Raw genomic sequence first — 18,290 nt, 5'->3', positions numbered from 1 at the left:
ACACACACACACACACACACACACACATATTTTTTTTTTCCACTTTATATCCTGCCCACCTCCTAGTCACCTACTCCCACAGTCCTCCCCCTAACCCCTGTTGTCTTCTCCTTGGAGCGGGTGCCCCCCTGTTAAGTAATAAAATTTAGCTGCTTCCTCAGCATTTCTGTCCAGAGTAAAGTGTTTATAGTCCTTAAGTTTCAAACTTCATTCTGTCGGGGGAGCTGATGCATCAGAGAAATCCGGTCTAAAGAAAAATTTAAAGCATCAGATGGTCATTTTGTGTGGAAGCAACTATCTCTTAATGCTTGCTGGTGCTTTGAAGTTTTACAGAAGGCTGTTTCACAGTGACAACCCCTAACAGGCTGCCCACCTGTCCTTGTGTGTTTCCAGATCACACACCCGGCTGGCTGCATGTCTCAGTTTATTAAGTTCTTTGGAGAACAGATCCTCATTCTTTGGAAGTTCGCCTTACTTCGAAAGCGCATTCTGATATTTTCTCCCCCGCCTGTGGGTGTCGTGTGCTATAGAGGTAACCAGTAGCCCAAGTGAGGGGCCCTTCCTAAATGCCCAGTATATATGCCCTCATCCTTCAGTTGTTGACCAACTTTGGAAGAGTGTGGGCCATTTCAATGGGATCAAGGCTTCTGGTTGGATTTAGAGTATAGAGTCTGGAGGCAATGAAGATGGATGGGGGGCAGTTACCTTAGTAACTGGGAAGAGATAAGTGTCTAGGTTGAAGCCAAGATGGTGGGTTGTGGGTAAGAGGTAAACTGGATCAGGTTAGCTGAAGTATGCAAGGGTATGGTTGAAGAAGAGTCTAGGATAACAAGGGTCATTAGGTCACGGAAAGTTGGGGACAGAGGAGTAATGAGTTGTTTGGTGGTGGTGATCTAACTTGGGACATGATTGGTGTTCATCACTTGAGACATTTCCAGGGACATGTACATCAGGCACTTGTGTGATTGGGTTAGGACCTCTGGGGAATGACTGGGTTTGAGAAAGTCATAAAGCCTATCTAATAACCTTGGGATGATGGCATCACCTGGAGAGAGTGAAGAATGAAGGTGCCAGGTGTAAGAGGTTGGCCAATAGTGCTGCAAGGGCAGGAGACTGAAGGAGAACATAGAAAGGGGAGAACCAGAGGATGGGAGGTTCTAGTGAGCCAGAGCCTTGAGGTGAGAGGCCAGTCAGGTTAGTGAGAGAAATTCAGCATCTATTTGGTGGTAAATTGCCAATGAGAACTTTAAGATATCAGGTTCTGCAGTGGGGCCCTGAAGATTTTCCAAGACTACCCAGTTACAGGATAAGTAGCACAAACAAAGCCCTCCCCAGCTTCTGAGACAATTTCCAATTGGCCTAGCCAAACCCTTGGGGCTAGGAAGTCATAAAAGGTTTGTTTGGGCCCATGGCTCTCAGAGTTCAAGAGAATGATGCTGGCTTTCAGCTTTGGTCAGCCTCATGGTGGAAGAGATCATACATGGGAGAGGGTATTGGGTGGGGAGGGGGAGGAAGGGAGGAGAGCAGACTCTTTATAACTGACTCAGTGTCTCCAGACTACATTAACCTTTTTATAAGGGTGGCACTGTAATCTCCCAATTATTATACTGGTGACCAAGCCTCAATATGGGGTTTGGCAAGAACAAACAACAGAAATATAGCAGCTTCATGTAGTTCAACTGTTCTGAGGTATCAACCTGCTTGGTCTTGGGTGGAGGAGAGGGAACAGGAGGGAAGACTGCTCACTCTGGTGTCCCCCTCTTATAGTGTACTGTTGCTGTTGTCTGGCCAATGTGTCCCTGCCTGGCATTGGGGGCACCATCCCTGAGTCCAAGCCTTTCTTCTATGTGAACGTGGCTGACATTGAGAGCCTGGAAGTTGAGGTGTCCTATGTAGCCTGTGAGTATGGGCCCCTCCCCACCTCTCCTTGTGTCCCAACCATTCTCTCAGAAAGTGACTCTTGATGCTTGATTCTGCAATGAGATTGGAATGGCTTTTTTTTTTTTGTGGCCCCATTGGGGTTCTTACCTCATTAATCCCTGGGCTCCACAGGCACCACAGAGAAGATATTTGAGGAAAAGCGTGAGCTGTACGATGTCTACGTGGATAACCAGAATGTAAAGACACACCATGACCACCTGCAACCCTTGCTGAAGATCAACAGTGCAGACAAGGAGAAGTACCGGCGGCTCAATGAGCAGAGGTGAGACAGCCCATCTGCCATATGCGTGCCCTGTGTGCTAGTGAGTGCAGCCTACTCCAGGGCCGTGCTAAAAGGGACTTGAAGGCCAGTCACAGGTGAGCAGCATCCTATGCAGGATGGTCCTGTGAAGGCTACAAAAAGCCCACTCTACCAGCACTTTCCTTGAGCTTTAGGAGGCTGACATTCCTCCGTCTTGCCCTCACCGCAGGGTAGCAGACACACATGGGTGGCTCCCGATGGGCTGGAGAATCTAAACCCCAGTGAAGAAACCGGTCACACTACCTTTCAGAAACACCCCGAAAGACCTTGCTTAGATTTGCCTGTATGTTTGGAATACCCATTTACTGAGCATCTACATACACTGCGTGGACCCCTTAGGAAACTTATGTTTCTACTTGTGTACACTGTTCCGTGTAACTCAGTTGTTGATCCTACAAAATAAAGAAAGGGTTAGCATATAACCCCCAGTCAGTGGACAATCAGACAAACCAGTGCCAAGACTAACGGGGGTTGGGGAGGGGACCACTAGCAAAATGGGCCATAGATCCTGGGTTTGAGTCCAGGTTCTGTTCCTTGTTTACTCAACCTCCGGCCTGGCACAACTCTGTATGGTGCTGCTTTCTGGGAGATACAGCCATTGTTGGTGCTTGTTGCTGCCAATTACGTAATTGGATATAGTGGCCACCAGAGTCTGATAGTGTTCTCCCTTCCAACAGGCAGATGCTGCTGTACTCCCAGGAAGTTGAAGGAGACTACAACCCTTGTGAAGAGGACCTCTTTGTGCTGTGAGTCAGCCTGGGCATCAGTTGGTGGGGCTCTGGGAATGCTTTCAGTACCAACTTCTACGAACAACTCGAATCTCTCCCATGCAGCCCACTGCAGTGGAGGGTGACCTTCATCATTCTCGGGGCTCTCAGTGCTTTGTCCTTAGAGGTAACCTGAGTCCTGCAAAGCCATCGGGGTGAAACCAGAGTGGCTAAAGAAACAGGACAGGCCCTGGAGAAATGGGGACCCTGAAAGTGCATCGTGTTAAACATTTGCATCCAGAATGTCACCACATAGCTGTCCATCTCTCCACCCTCTCTCATTCATTGCTTCCTCTGAAAAGATCAGTTCTTTGTGCTGAGTATTGTGAGATCATTTGAAAATGCAACCCTTGAATGCAGTGTCATCTCTCTTCCCCAGATCTGGTAGCCATGGAAAGGGACAGCTCTTTCCAGTACACATCATACTTAAGTGGCCCCAGGAAGTCTTGTTTTAGAATTAGAGCAGAACTGTAATTGAAGTAGAAACAAATCTGGAGAGGTCCTAGTTTGGATGAGGGCATCTCCGCAGAGGTTTATCCTGTTTCTTGAGGCACCTTTCTAATGCATGCACACTGTGTGAATGGGCAGACACATATTCTAGTTACACCATCTTGGTATGTCTGTAGAAGTTCCCCAACCTCCCAAACAGCGTGGCTGAACTAATGCCTTTCTAAGAATCCTGTTTAACACATGCTCTTCCTTCACATACCCCTCCCAAATAGAGCAAACTGGAAGAGAGTGTGAGCTGCCATTCTCAGTCAGTACGGCTTGCCTCCCCTTTTTCCACACTGCTGGCTTCAAAACTGCTGTGCCTGCTCCAGCCCCTCTGAGTTCTCCCTTCCTGGGCATGTCATCAGTGACCTAGGGCTGCAAAGCCAAAGTAGAACCCTACGCTCTCCAGTGAGGCTTGTTGGCATGGTCTAGTCAGGGCTTTGAAAAATGTGCATTTTTAGTCTCTTACTTGAAGTCTCGGTCTCAGAACTGCATCGTCAGGTTCTGTGTCTTCACTCACTTTCCCAAAGGTTACTCCAGAGGGAGTGAAGCTGTCTGTGGAACCTCTCCAAGGGACGATGTTTAAAACAGGAAAACCAGTTAGCGGTCAGGCCCTCACCCATACAGAGACACTGCGGTTCTTGCTGTGTGTTTTCCTTGCTGACCTCATTCACACCAATAACAGTTTTTATCCTCTTTAAAAATTGTCACAAGTTTGGAAGGCTTGTAAAAGTATACTATCCATGCACAGGTGGGGCTCTGCTTGTTTAAGTTATCTAGATGAGCTTTTTGTCTTGTCTCCCTTTCCTGTCTTGGAAATGCAGGTTTTTCCTAGAGCAGAACAACCGGATTTTTCAGACTCTGTTGGAGGTCTCAGCCAGCCAAGACAAAACTCTAACAGCGGAGCATGCCCGAGGCATGGGCCTGGATCCCCAGGGAGACAGGAGCTTTCTCATGGACCTGCTGGAGGCCTATGGCATCGATGTCATGCTGGTCATTGACAACCCCTGTTGTCCTTAGGAAACAGGATAGGGACTGGTGGTGAGACACTGCGGGGTGACAGGAGCCTGGAGTGCACCCCAGGCCCTCAGCAAGCTTCAGTTTTAATTCAGTTGACGCAGAGGACTGTTCATACTTTCCAACGTGTGAAATTTCCGCCATTTTCTTTCTGTGCCTCAGCCCTGGGGCTGGGGTGAGGCTGCTTGGGCTTGTAGCCTTTGGTTGGGCATGGGAATCTACTGTCTTCCACCGCTGCGTCTTTGGGGTTTAGTCTTAGGAGTTCTGTGAGTCAGAGTCAAACTCTGGGATGAACTGTTCAGAAAACCTGTAATGTCTTCGTCCTTTGTTGCATATGAGAATAAGATAACCATGAGTCCCCGTGTGGCCTTAGATGTTCGTCCGCCTAAAAACAAACTAATCCAATGACCTTTCAAGGTCACCAAGTTCAAGGAGTCAAGTTGGGATCACCTATTATTCATCGCAGGGCAAGTCTGCACCTTCTCCATCTGATGGAGTAGAGGGACCATGAAGAAGGGAAAAATATGTTTCTGATAGAACAACCGGGAAAGAATCCTTGAAGTCCTTCCTAAAGTAAGCTGTGAGTTATAGCATACACCCTACTCACGGTGTGGCAGTCCTCTTGGTCAGTGCTGAAGGGTGGTACTGGCCCTGAGCTTATAAGCATTTCATTTGACATCAAAGTCTCTCTTAAAAGTGCTGAATATCTTCTTGAACTAACAGGTTCAAATAGGTAAGGGAAGAAAACTCCAGTGTCTCTAAGAGCTCTGAGGAAGGATGGTCCACAGTCCTACAGCAGATACTTCTGATGAATTCTGAAATACAGCCAGGGCCCAAGCTAGTTGGCTCACTCGGGTTGAGATGTGATGATAACAGGTCTCTTTACCAATGTGAAACTCCCACAGGCATCTCTTAAGCAGAGATAGCATTCCTTAGGCTAAGCAGTTGAATCCACGGACCTAACAGATTTGACAGGGAAAATATAACAGTGCCTCTCCCATCAAAGAGAATAGCTGGAAATCCCAGACTAACAGCTAGGCTTGCTTCCTTTGGTCTGTGGTGGGACTGCCGTCACTTTGTTCTTTGGGGCTAGGATACTCTGGACTATGTTGCACTATGTTGTAACTATGTTGAAGGGCAGTTGTTAACCATATTCAGAAAGCCATGAGTAGCTAGCTAATCAGCCCTCAAACATCCATGTCTTAGCTAAAGAGCAGCCAGGCTGATGTCCACACCAGAGAGAACTTCAAAGGGAGGGGTCATGCCTCTTAGCTCAGTTCGAGGGTCTTGAGGCTTATTGCTTAGCTCGAATATTTTCACTGTAGCTCCTTGATTAAAAAAAAAAATCGAAGAGTGAAGAGGTTGGTGTGTGTGAAAATGCCAACAGACACTGATGAGTCAGGGTAACATCTTTTCTGTAAATAATATAAATAAGTTTAGGCACTGACATAAACTGTTCCAACTAATTGATTTTTCTCCTCTGCAGTGTGGGTTTAGCCATCATTCCAGTAACACAATGTTTACAAAAAACACAGCTGTGCTCAGCGGCTGAAGTCTCTCCTGCTTTGCCCTTACCTTGTCCTCTTGCCCCAGGGCTGAGCAGGGACCACCCGATGATGCTGATGGAGCAACACTTCCTTTGGTCTCTAAAGCTCAAAGTCAGGGGTAGATAGCCAGAAATAGGAGCTTCTGAGGGACTGGGAGACTCTCTTCAGAATTCAGGTTCTTGCAGACTCCATTTCTGAGAACCACCCTAGAGCCTCCTGTACGCCAGCACTGTTTCCTGTGCTGCTGAGGCAGCAAACTGAGAACTGCGGATGTAAAGGTAGCAAGGGCAAGTAAGGCTGTCCTTTGTTAACTCGGGCCTTGTGGGTTCTTTTTAACTGAGCAGCTGTGTGAGGTCTTAGGCTCTTGGGCTTGCTAACCCCCAGAGCAAAACGTCTTGTTCAGCATCTCCTTCAGTCCTTCCCTACCTTGCAAGCTTCCTCATAGGGCCAGAATATGGCACAGGGATGTGTGCGGCCGGCCAACAGTGTGTACGTCAGCACCCCGGTACCCTTTGCCCCCATTTACCAGCTGCAGAGTACGTCTTGAGAAGTGAGCCCAGTCCATATCACTATGAAGTCATACCAGACTGCTCCCCCAGTGGCAGTGAGCAGATGCAAGACTGCATAACATGCTGTGGTAGTTTCCTAAAAAGGGAAGCAGTCTGTGTACAACTATATAGGAATCTCTCTACAGTGATGGCAGAAGCTAGTAGTCACGGGGGAGCTTGCCCGTCACTCTTGAAATACTTTCTGAAAAACCATCTGGCTTTATTTGGAAGAAGTTAGTTCACATCATTCATAGCTTTCTGACCATTAGCAGAGACAGGTTTTGTTTTTTTTTTTTTCTTACCATTGGCCTCTAGGAAGAGGGCTAAAAATCTCAGATGTGGGTCCTGCCATTCTGCTGGTATCTTTCATCAGACCCCTTGCCTGAGCTGGCAGAGCCCTTCTGTGGAGCACTAATCCCCATCTGTACCATGCCGGGAACCATGTGTAAACCTGGAAGCACATAATGGACTTGCATTGCTGGCTAGTCGGTCATTTTTAAGGTAGAAGAAATTTCCAATGGTAACTGTCTTCAGGGGCCTGACATTGGGGCTTTGGTCTTATGGACACTCATGTTAAGTACACCATGAGCCCCTTAAAGTGGACGTTTTCAGTTTTGTCAACAGATGGTAATACTCAGCGAGTTGTTGCCTGGCTCAGGACTCTTTCCTCAGAAGCAGTAAAAATAGCAGAGCTTATCTCCTACCAGTCTATAAAGGAAGGCGAAGTCATTGCCTGGTATTAGTGTTGGCTTTAAACATGAAGCTTTCCCTATGCTGGGCATGGATCCAGGCCAATGTCGGTGTCCTACCTGGGGCCCATATGGTTCAGTCAGTTAGGAGTACAATGTGACAGGAGGCATTTGTCTCCCACACCTCCACCCACTCTGGCTTCCAGAGAGGAGCTGGTTTCATTGCTGGGCTAGAAGTTAGGATAGGAACTTGAAACTGACTTACCTTTCTGGAAACCACAGAAAGGTGAGAGCGATGCTCAGATACAGTAGTGCCAGATGCTTCATGGGAAGGTTCGTTTACACAGTTACCCAGTATATTTTAGCTAGATGATGAAGGTAAATTAAACTGCAGCTAATTGCTGTCTTCATTCTGACGGCAAGGGGGACAAACTTCCTGTCTTGAGGCACTGAGAGCCTATTGATGTAGGAAAGGTAAGATGGACCCATTATCCTCCCACTGAAACTTTTGGGCGACTTCTCTAAGGGTGGTTGTGAATTAGCTGGTGGCAAAAGCCAGCCTCCTAGAGATGCAGGGACTTGGGAACTGTCTTTTCCCTTAAACTGCACGCCAGAAAGCAGGTTGAGATGCTTTCTCCAAGTCCGGTGTGACAGTCCTTGCAGAGGTAAAGAAGGGCTATAGGGTATAGGTGAACAGAACTGTAAGATAATGCTGGGTCTCACAGTGAACATGCTGCCTTATGAGAAGAGTTTGAAAACTGACAAGAGCATCCATAGGATGTCTTCCCCTTAGGTTTCCAGGCTAATAGGCTACGATTCTGAGAGCTATCCAGCATCCCATCTCTCCATCTCTCCCATGGTGAGGCTCCTGAAGACCCATAGCTTACCTCAGCAGGCCCAGTTTCATCCCTTCTCATTTCATGAAAACCCTTTTCAGTCAGATATGTGAAGGGGAGGAATTAAGGGCTCCTTTTTTACCCAAGTTATGGGCTTTGACTTTATAGCTAATATACCTCTGTTCCCAGGAGCTACTGAAGTACCCAGTGTTGTGGGGAAAAGATGGTCAATTAAGGTAATGCTTTTCCTATAAGAAATGGAAGTTTATTTTTATACCAGTGGCACTGAATGGTGAATTAAGTACTGAAGCATTGCAATGGAAAGAAATTGCAAAGTTATCACCTAAAAAGCCATGGGCAGCTTTGTAGTTTAATAGCAGCAGAAGCCCTTACACGTGTCGCTGTCTACGACAGTGTTTTGAAGCATAAGCACACACTCTGCTGGATTATTTCAGCAGCATTACAGGAGATAAAGTCAACTGGCCTGGCAAGATGAGAGGGACAGTGACCTTGGGCGAAGCTGTAGAACAGAAGAGCGCATAGCCTTTCAATGGCTATTCCTTCTTGGGCAAGGGGAGAAAGGGGAGTGGGTGGTAGTCTGCTGTCTGGCACTTTAATTCATTTTAGTGGCTGCAAGTTGGGTGATACTGTAAATTTAGAAAAGGAATAGGACTTTTCTGGTGCTATATAGAGAAGTGAAAATGGGATAAATAAAACTCCCTTTAGAGCTTGTTCTAGAACGTCAGCATGGCGCTGGCTCTCAGAAGCATGTTGACTTAAACTCTGACAGGTTTACAGTAAAGGATTTGTTTGCATTTGCAGCAGGTGCCTGTTTCGTCTGCTGAGTTTACTTTGCTTCCTAATGATACTGGGCTCACTGGGACAGGGCAGGGCAGGGTTTTATAAACTGTGCATAGATGGACCTGCAAAGTGAACAGCTCACACAGAGCAAATAGATGTCATTGACATTGTATCTGGGTAAATTAAGCAAGCATATATGTATAAAAGTCAGGCAAACCCAAAGTTCATTTTCCTTGCCCATCAGAAATGCCTCCAGCTATGAGAAATGGGGGGATTCTGTCCTCCTGAACTGCCCGCAGAAGTGGCTACCAGGCTCTGGGACAGAGGTAAACAAAACCAAGTTCCTTTATTTGCCTAAAACTTGGATACATTTTTGTATAAGTCTGGAATATAATCCTTCCTGAAAAAGAAATCATAACCAAGGAAATACGTTTTCCTAGTTTTCTTTTCTTCTTCTTTTTTTTTTTTAACATAGTGTCCCTGTTGCCTTAAATGTAAAAACCTATTTTGAGTAATAACCCCAGTCTAAAAAGTTATAGCAATAAAAGAACCCAAATCTATTTTTGTTTCAAGTCTTTACCTCATAAGACAAAGTCAGAAGGATAATTGGTAAGTTTTGCTCTGGGTACTACTGCAAACCGATGTCTCCTTTCTCTGTGTCTTCAATGGAGTATTTCTCACAGATCTGAAGGAGGCTGAGCTTCACCTCAAGGCTAAGTGTAAATGTTTCTTGAGCTGATAATTTCTGTGGTACAAGTTAACACCTGTGTATATTATATCTGTATATACCGGAACCGAGTTATGTGCAGAGGTTGATAATAACTATATTTACAAAAAAAAACCTTTTTACAATTAAAGTTCACATTTTAACATGAGCTTGTGTGCTGTGATCCTTTACCACGTAGCTTTTGGTACGAAGGAATGCTGATGGCCTAGCCGGTGAGTAGAGCCCATGGGATGAATGCTGCTTTCACTTGCGGAGACAAGGACAGACGCTGGGGAGCTGTAGCCGTTCCTTTGAGGCTGCAGTTGGATAAACACTCTCCCATGTAGTGGAAACTAAAGTCAAAGAACCAGGACCTTGTACCTTTAATCCCTACAGGAAACGTCTAGACTTAAGAAAGAAGCTATTTTACTTCAGAAATCTTTTATCAGAGCATTATATATTGATAAATATGCACATCATATATCTATAGGGAGAGTTATTTTAAACCAGTATAAAGTGAGTTGTTAACACTGATTGCAAATCTAGGTTTCTGTTTACTGCCTATGCCTTAGGGGGGCATTATAAGAACTGACATTCTTTTTTTTTTTTTTTTTAAATATGAGACTGAAATGTGTGCTTTCAGTCTGCCATCATTATTTTTTTAAAAGATTTATTTATTTATTATATTACTGTAAGTACACTGTAGCTGTCTTCAGACGTACCAGACAAGGGCATCAGATCTCATTATGGGTGGTTGTGAGCCACCATGTGGTTACTGGGATCTGAACTCATGACCTTCCGAAGAGCAGTCGGTGCTCTTCCCTGCTGAGCCATCTCACCAGCCCAAGGACTGACATTCTTTTAATGTCAGTTGTGTGTATATAAAGACCTGGAGGTGATCCCCACAATCTCAGCAGAGCTGAACATCTGTATACCTGTTAGTAAGTGTGGACATTTTAGGGATGGACCATCCAAAGAAAAAGCGGTAAACAAAGAAACCCAAGACAGTGAAACTGACTAAAGAAAACAAAATTAACAGAGCACATTTATAATATGGGTCTAATATCCTTCCCTAACCATATGGCTGTTATGGTTAGAATTTGCAGCTACACAGTGTCTTTAAGACTTAACACTGGATTCTAAATTGGTCCTACATGCTGTTATAGAAGCACAGATTCTTTTATGTCCTTACACCATAGCAGCCCCTTTCCCTCCCCAGTTGGCACAGAGTAAAGTGATCTATGCTGACCTTCAGACTCCTCTGTTCGTTGTTAAAGCAGAATGTTTACCACCACCATGAGCAGACAGAACTACATAGGCAGCCTTATTTTTCATGATCTCCAATTATGGACTTTGTCTGTCCACTCCATTCATACGCTGGTTTTACTCCAGTGGGACACGTGGGTAAAGGTCTATTGCTGTCTTTATATTTAAATCTGATCTTTCTGAAATTCTTGCTGCTAAGGGTGTCACTTTCCCTTTCACAATGACAAAGGCTCAGTCACAGTGCAGGCCTTCTGGGCACTAGGAAAGGAAATGGCCATGCTAGTATTAAAAGTAAACAGTTCTAATGACCAGGTAGCAACTCCTTAGAAAGGCAAGTGCTTTCAGCTCTCGGCTTGCAGCAGACTAGAGGAAGAAAGAATCAAATTGTTAGCTGAAAGATCACCTAATTTCAATGCAAAGAGTATGGTTTTTTTCCCTCTAATTTCAAAAGTTGTTAGAATTCATACTCATCTACTTTCTGGGCTTATCAACAATAATAAATGAAAAAGAAATGTAACTGATACTGGATATCCTTATCTCAATGGAAATAACATTTATATATTGGGTAAATAAGTCAGGAATAAGAGCATTCTAATAACATAATTGTAACTACAAAAAGTAATTATTCAAATGTATAAATGATTGTTAAAACATTTGTTCTGTAATAAGTTAATACTTAAGTTATTTATATATATATATATATATATAATTTTTGTTTTTTTTGAGACAGGGTTTCTCTGTATAGCCCTGGCTGTCCTGGACCTCACTCTGTAGACCAGGCTGGCCTCGAACTCAGAAATCCACCTGCCTCTGCCTCCCAAGTGCTGGGATTAAAGGTGTATGCCACCACCACCCGGCTTAGATTTATATATTTTACTAATGAAAAGCAAATGATAAAGAATGCCAAGCATAAAAATAAACTGATAAAATCCCTTTGCTGGGGATATGGAACCTGAAGAGGCCACTTCCTGAAGCCAGGCAGGAACCCCAGTGCAGCCATCAAGACACCCACAAAACTTTCAACTCAAAATTTATCCTGTCTACAAGAAATATAGGGACAGGGGATGGAGCAGAGACTAAGGGAATGGCCAGCCAATAACCAGCTCAACTTGAGACCCATCCCATGGGCAAACACCAATCCCTAACACTGTTAATGACACGCTATTATGCTTGTAGACAGGAGCATGTTGTCTGAGCTGACTCAGACAGATGCAGGCACCCTACAGTCAAACAGTGGATGGAGCTTAGGGAACTCTTATGGAAGAACAGAAGAAAGGATTGTGGCCCCAAAGGGGTAGGAACTCCACAGGAAGACCAATAGTCAGCTAACCCAGACCCTTGGGTTAGCTCTCAGAGACTGAACCACCAACCAAAGAACATACAGGGATAGACCTAGGCTTCCCAGCACATATGTAGCACATGTGCAGCTTGGTCTTCATATGGGTCCCAAACAACTGGAGTGGGGCTATCCCTGCCAAGCCTGGCATGGCCCTGGTGGGAACAGAGTGACATGGTTCCTGCCCCCAGGACAAGGCCCTGGTGTGAGCCTCCACAAGTGTTGCTGGTTGTTGTGGGTGTAAGCTTGTTTGTGTAAAAATGTACATATTTTCTGGACCCACTTGCAGTGGAGGGCTCTTCCAAGGAATGTCTTCCCTGTTAACATTAATAATTCCAGGATAATGAGAAACAGCACAAGTTCAGGAGTCGAGGGTGTGACTGCATCTCACAAAGTGGTAAAGGCTGGGTCCTTCAGGACGGTCTTTAAGGATGTGGAGAGAACTCTAAAGTCATGGGTTCAAAATATATAGAATTTCTCAACTATGTAAAAATATAAGGATGTGATATGAATTATGAGGGGGTTCACGAATCTAAAGGAACAAACATGAGCCAGCTTGTCAGAAAGATACAAAGACAGGCAGATACAAACGCAGGCAGATTCCTGAGTTCAAAGTCGGACTGGGACACAGCAAGTCCAGGCCCAGTTGGGGTGGACATGGTAATTTCAGGGCAGGGTCCCACCCAACTACCTTATCTTTGTGCTTAACAAAAGCAGACAGATCTCTGAATTCTCTTGCAATGTTGAGGGAAAAAATGTGTGCTTCCTGTCTCCTAAGCATCAAAGGGCTGAAGTCAAGGTGCTGATTCATAATCAAAAGGAAAACCTTGAGAAAATGACTAGATGTAAAAGAATGGACCTGTGTTCTGCAGGAAATAAGCTATCCAGAGAAATTTTTAGGATAAAAAGAGAGATCTGCTTGGAGACATGCATACACAAACACAAGCATGCACACACACACATGCATGCATGCACGCACACACACACACACACACACTCACAAGCAAGCAGGACATGGACTGAGAGATCTCTTAGAACAGCAAGGAAGCAGAATATAGACAGAGCTTAGAATAGCAAGCAAGCAGAATATAGACAGAGAAATCTCCAGAGAGAAAGCGGAACATAGAAGCAGACTGGAAATGCTATTATATCAAGCAGAACACAGGTCATAAGCTTGGATCCATGATTTGACTTCAGGTCACTCTTTTCACTGCTCCCACACACTACTTCTCTGAGAAACCCTCTCCAAAGCTAAGCCTGGTCCTTGACATATCCCAAAAGCTGTTGTCTATATGTGGGATATGTTCTTCTAGCTGGGCTGACTTGTCTGGCCTCAGTGGGAAAGGAAGTGCTTAGCCTCAGAAACTTGATGTGCCAGGGCTGTGGGGACACCCGCGCCCCCCTCAACCTGCTCAGAGGAGAAGGGGAGGGGTTGGGGGAAAGGCTGTTGGGGGGAGGATACTGGGAGGGGACCGTGAGCAGTGAAAAAATTAAATTAAATGAAACAAGCAAGTAGACAAACAAAGCAGCCAGGTCTCTGCAGATCTCAGACCTCAGCAGAAGTTTCATAGTGCAGTGGAAGGCAGTTAATACAGAATGTTACAATTGGCCAAACACAGAGAGTAAGTGTCTATGGACTGCTGGCCATGAATGGGACATCCTTTTCATGCCAGGACTCCCAGTACCATGGTGGAAGGAGGGTAGTAAAAGACTGTAAGAGCCAGAGGTTGGAGAGGACAAGGGTTGATAGAATGTCTTCTGGGCAGCACAAGGTCAAGATAGTCAACAGTGCGCTTGGAGGAGGGAGGGGCTCACAGCTCCTACCAACTGAGGAACTATGGACTGCAGAGGGCTTCCAGAAGAAGGAATGTTGTTTTTCCTAAGGGTGTGGCCCTTGGTAGGTTGAACAACCTCTACTGGATGGTATGACATGCACAAACACGCACAGCACCAAATGTATACTTTTGGTAATAAAGGAAAGACGGCATAACATGAGGAGGGGCGAGGTGGATATGAGAGGAGTGGGGAGGGGCGGAGGGGTGAATATGATCAAAATATGTATAAAACTGACAAAGAATCAATAAAAATGTTACATTAAAAAAATCCCTTTGCTCACAGTAGTATAGAAATATACCGAAGAGAGAAAAAAAAATTTAAAAATTTTAAGTAGTAAAATGGTAGTTTACTACTTATTTTTTTATAAATAAGGGGTGCATTTAAATTACAGGCAGTGGTGGCACATGCCTTTAATCCCAGCACTTGGGAGGCAGAGGCAGGCGGATTTCTGAGTTCGAGGCCAGCCTGGGCTACAGAGTGAGTTCCAGGTCAGCTAGGGCTATACACAGAAACTCTGTCTTGAAGAAACAATAAAACAAAACAAAACAAAACAAAAAATTACACTGGATATACTTAAAAGAATGATGAGACAGTTTTTATTTTTAAACAATATTTACACAACACTAGTAAGTACATTGACAAGTGTTTAACTTTCCATGGAAACAATATATGTCAACACAAATAAGTGACTTTTAAAAATATATATATAATACATTTAAGTTTATGAAGTAGATTTAAAACACTTTCTCCTGGTATGGCTGATTCACCTGGCGAAGCAGTATTTTTAAAATGAAGAACCCTGGCCTCCTGCCAGGTTGAGTTACAAAGTTTGGGGGTGGGTCCCAGGTTAGTCAGTTTTCAACGTGCGCCTCAGTCGTACACATGCAAACTAAGAATGAGGAAGCACTAGTTTTTTTTAAAATAGCGTTTTACAATACGTTTGCCATGGCTGAAGAGGAAACAACCTCTCATTTGCTTTCCACATGAGACCAACCAAGCAAAGCAGAGAGCTCACAAAGGAGCAGCACCCATGAGGGAGTCCAGAAAGAGGGAGAGGCTCCTGGAGACAGCAGCTGCTTCCCCAGGATGCCCCAGGACGGTTAGAGAACCGAAACAGGAGTTTAGTCTACAGAGTCCACTCTCCACTGTGGGACAGTCACGAAACTGCAGCCCTTTCCAACTCAGTGCGTGCAAGAATGTCCTTGAACCAGCCTGAGACAGCCACTGTGTAGGAGGAATCAACTACCTCAACATAAGGGAAGCAGGGGTTAACAGAGTACTGACCACAACAAGTTGCATGACAGGGTATGTGCTCTAGGAAGCAAACAGGAGGGGTTGGGGGTACTTGCCATGAAAATTCCCTTGGGATCCTGTGACACTCTGGGGACAGACACACACACATTCCCTTGTGGTCCACTGGTGGCTTGAAGTGCAGCCTGGGAGTGCCCCGCAATGCAATGCTTCCGCTCAGTGGGATATGCTCTGCAGCATTTGCTCCCTCCTCCTTGGATCACAGAAGAATTGCAGTTTTCTGGGCAGTAGTTTGACTTCCACAGGCATGGCTTCGTACTCCTCGCTGTCAATGCTGAAGGAGCCCTCAGTTCCCTAGAGAGAGGAGAGTTCTGAGCACAACTGTGACCTTACTGGATAAGGAAGCCTCTCTGCAGAGGGCTCAGCCTAACAAAAATCTAGTCCTGACTGGTTCTGGAAACATCTCAACTCTCTAGTCCACGGAGAGGGATTTTTTTTCTTTTTAAAACTTCTATCTCAAGAATCACTTTCAAGCTTGAATAAGATTAAAATTTTAAACCATTTACCAAAAGGCAAGAGCCCATTCATATTATAGAAGCATGAAATTGTCAAAGAACATAATGAGGATACCCATTATGGAAGAAATAAATTGATTATAAGGCCAGAGACTATAATTCTTCTCAGCAAAACCAGCTGATACTCCTGGGAGGTGCGTTGTATCCATTGACTCATTTTCATTATTCCCCAAGACTTGCTGGTCTTCAGATTTGGATATGCCAACATTAGTATCTTTAGACTTATGGAGTCCTGCCATAAAAGTCAGCATTTGCTCCATGAAATTATGGTGGCCACACATACCAACACCTTTCATTTGCCTAAAGTTTCAATGCAGTACAGCAACAGCATGGCCATAACTCTTTAGAGGCCTGAATAAATCTGACCTGGGGCAGCAACAATCAAATTACCTTCAATTCATGCATCTCCACTTTTTTATTCCTATTTATTCTAAGTATGGTACTCTATAGCATACTTTACAGGAAAGATAAAACCTGCTACTCAGCAGATAGAAAATTCTTCAGATAATGCTATTATAAGCATCTTTTGCATTATTGGCATGAAGAAGCAAAGGTTAGGGGACCTAAGGATCACTTTGAGGGAGAACCTTGGCCTAGAGATGCAAAACCTCAGAGGCCTGCTCCAAATCAGTAACGTAGAAGCTTTTGCCTTTCTTTTCTGGTCTCCTTTACCTCAGACCTGATAATGAGTTCATCAAACAGAAGGTACCTAAATGCCAGTCAGTTAATATGGGAGGAGGAAGAAAATGGAGGAACAAACAAATCAACCCCAAACAGCTTGTGGCCCATCTTACCTCAGGAAGAACCAGAGTACAGTGGCTGGCTTGGAGACACTCCGTGCCAGCTGCACGCAGACCGGGGTCTCTCGCCTTCTTACTTCTATTAGTATAAGAAAAAGCAAGGTTGGAATCTTTGATGGCAACTGCAATAGACCTCAGAAAAGCCTAGCAATGAGGACAAGAAAGGGAGAGTATGGCGACCAGGGCTCAGTGAACAAGTCTCCCTGTGATTATAACCAGAGTTGTGATACATTCTAGAAGACTGACTGACTTGCTGTGGAGAGCTGCATAAAGCTGCCATGAAGTTTCTCTCAATATTCTTTCTTCTTAAATGGTTCTACATCTATCTAGTTGTTAAGCTGTTCATCTCAAATTTAAAAATTAGAGTGTAATTCAGTCTTTTGAGAAAAGCGTCAAATTTCTGTTCCTTGTGATCCTTTATTAAGGACAAAGTAATTTACTCTACTTTAGGGTACATAACCCTTTTATCCTTAGTCTTAGCTATTTTCTGATCATTCTCCATAGGTAACAGCCTACTTAGCACATTTACCTTTACTAAATAGCCTTGGAGTAAAGCAATAAGACACAAACATACGAGACCACAACACACCTGTACCCCATTTGGCTAGTTATGGTAAATACAAAAAAAGAGGGAAAAGAATAGAGGGAGGAGTTTAAAGCCAGCCTGAGCTACTTGGGGAGTTAATGGCAAGCTTGGGCTGCAGGAGACCCTGTCTCAAAAAAATTTATCTTCTGTTATTTGGAAATAGTAAATTTTTTCATGTATGAATTTGTCATCAGAGTTTCAAAAGCAGCTTCATCGTGTTTCATTGAGATATTTAGTGGACACACGAATTACACAAATTTACTTCTCTTAAGGACCAAAAGGAAACTTGCTTAAAGAATGCTGAACATAATACCATTTAATTAACTGATACAATGGGGTTTTTTTGTTTGAGTGCTAGTTTTATAAAGGAGATTTGAATATGGCTGCTCCCACCAGCTAGATTCACTTAAGATACTGTGCAATTTTGCACACTGTGGAAGGGACAAGCTTTTTCCTTCTTCCTTTTACTATACAGCGAGAGTAATCAAAGGCTGCAGAAGGGGCCATTCAGTATTTGAAGAATTTGTATGAAAGACGAGAACACAGACTAATGAAAAGCATGCTGCTGCCTCCGCTGGAATAGATAATGACGCAGCCATGGAGACACAGCTGTTGCAGCAGCAACGTCCAATCCCTAAATGGGCAGGAGAGGGAGCACCAGGACAAAGAAAGGCGGCTGAGCAGATTACTGGTTGGCATGGGAACACACAGCTCCTTAGATACTTTGAGGATATCTGGAGAGTTTACACAATCCTCCGTCAATGAAATTCCAGCCAAGACAGGAGTTAACAAATTAGGCAGGACTTGGAAGAGTCTACTGTATTAGAAAAGGGGAAGCCTGAGAAATGTCCAGGTAGAGACTCAGTGTCCTTTCAAGTTTGTCCTTGATGTTCTGGGAATGGGAAGACAAGGTGAATGTAGCTGGGAAGTGCTGCTTAATGTCAAAAGCCTCCTTAGACTGATAAGTAGTCCTGAGGTAGCAGACAGGATGATAG

General features: G+C 44.5%; 2 protein-coding genes across 4 annotated transcripts in view; one reads left to right on the top strand and one right to left on the bottom strand.

Moving 5' to 3' along the window:
• Dennd11 (DENN domain containing 11) overlaps positions 1 to 9,814 on the top strand; it is a 34,948-nt gene extending 25,134 nt beyond the window's left edge. The window contains exons 5-9 of the mRNA XM_031381645.1: positions 394 to 532; positions 1,768 to 1,899; positions 2,053 to 2,203; positions 2,920 to 2,988; positions 4,326 to 9,814. Coding sequence (XP_031237505.1) covers positions 394 to 532; positions 1,768 to 1,899; positions 2,053 to 2,203; positions 2,920 to 2,988; positions 4,326 to 4,521 — 687 coding nt within the window. The 3' untranslated portion in view covers positions 4,522 to 9,814. The remainder of the gene's footprint in view (positions 1 to 393; positions 533 to 1,767; positions 1,900 to 2,052; positions 2,204 to 2,919; positions 2,989 to 4,325) is intronic.
• Positions 9,815 to 14,653: 4,839 nt separating this feature from the next.
• The window catches only part of Agk (acylglycerol kinase), a 94,887-nt gene continuing 91,250 nt past the window's right edge, over positions 14,654 to 18,290 (bottom strand). For all 3 annotated transcript variants that reach the window (XM_031381644.1, XM_031381641.1, XM_031381643.1), the window contains exons 15-16: positions 16,704 to 16,788; positions 14,654 to 15,688 (exon numbers count right to left, since the gene is read on the bottom strand). In XM_031381644.1, coding sequence (XP_031237504.1) covers positions 15,551 to 15,688; positions 16,704 to 16,788 — 223 coding nt within the window. In that variant the 3' untranslated portion in view covers positions 14,654 to 15,550. The remainder of the gene's footprint in view (positions 15,689 to 16,703; positions 16,789 to 18,290) is intronic.

The sequence above is a fragment of the Mastomys coucha genome, unplaced genomic scaffold (genome assembly GCF_008632895.1).
Source record: "Mastomys coucha isolate ucsf_1 unplaced genomic scaffold, UCSF_Mcou_1 pScaffold20, whole genome shotgun sequence".
Taxonomy (NCBI): domain Eukaryota; kingdom Metazoa; phylum Chordata; class Mammalia; order Rodentia; family Muridae; genus Mastomys; species Mastomys coucha.
This window is presented reverse-complemented; position numbering and strand designations above follow the sequence as displayed.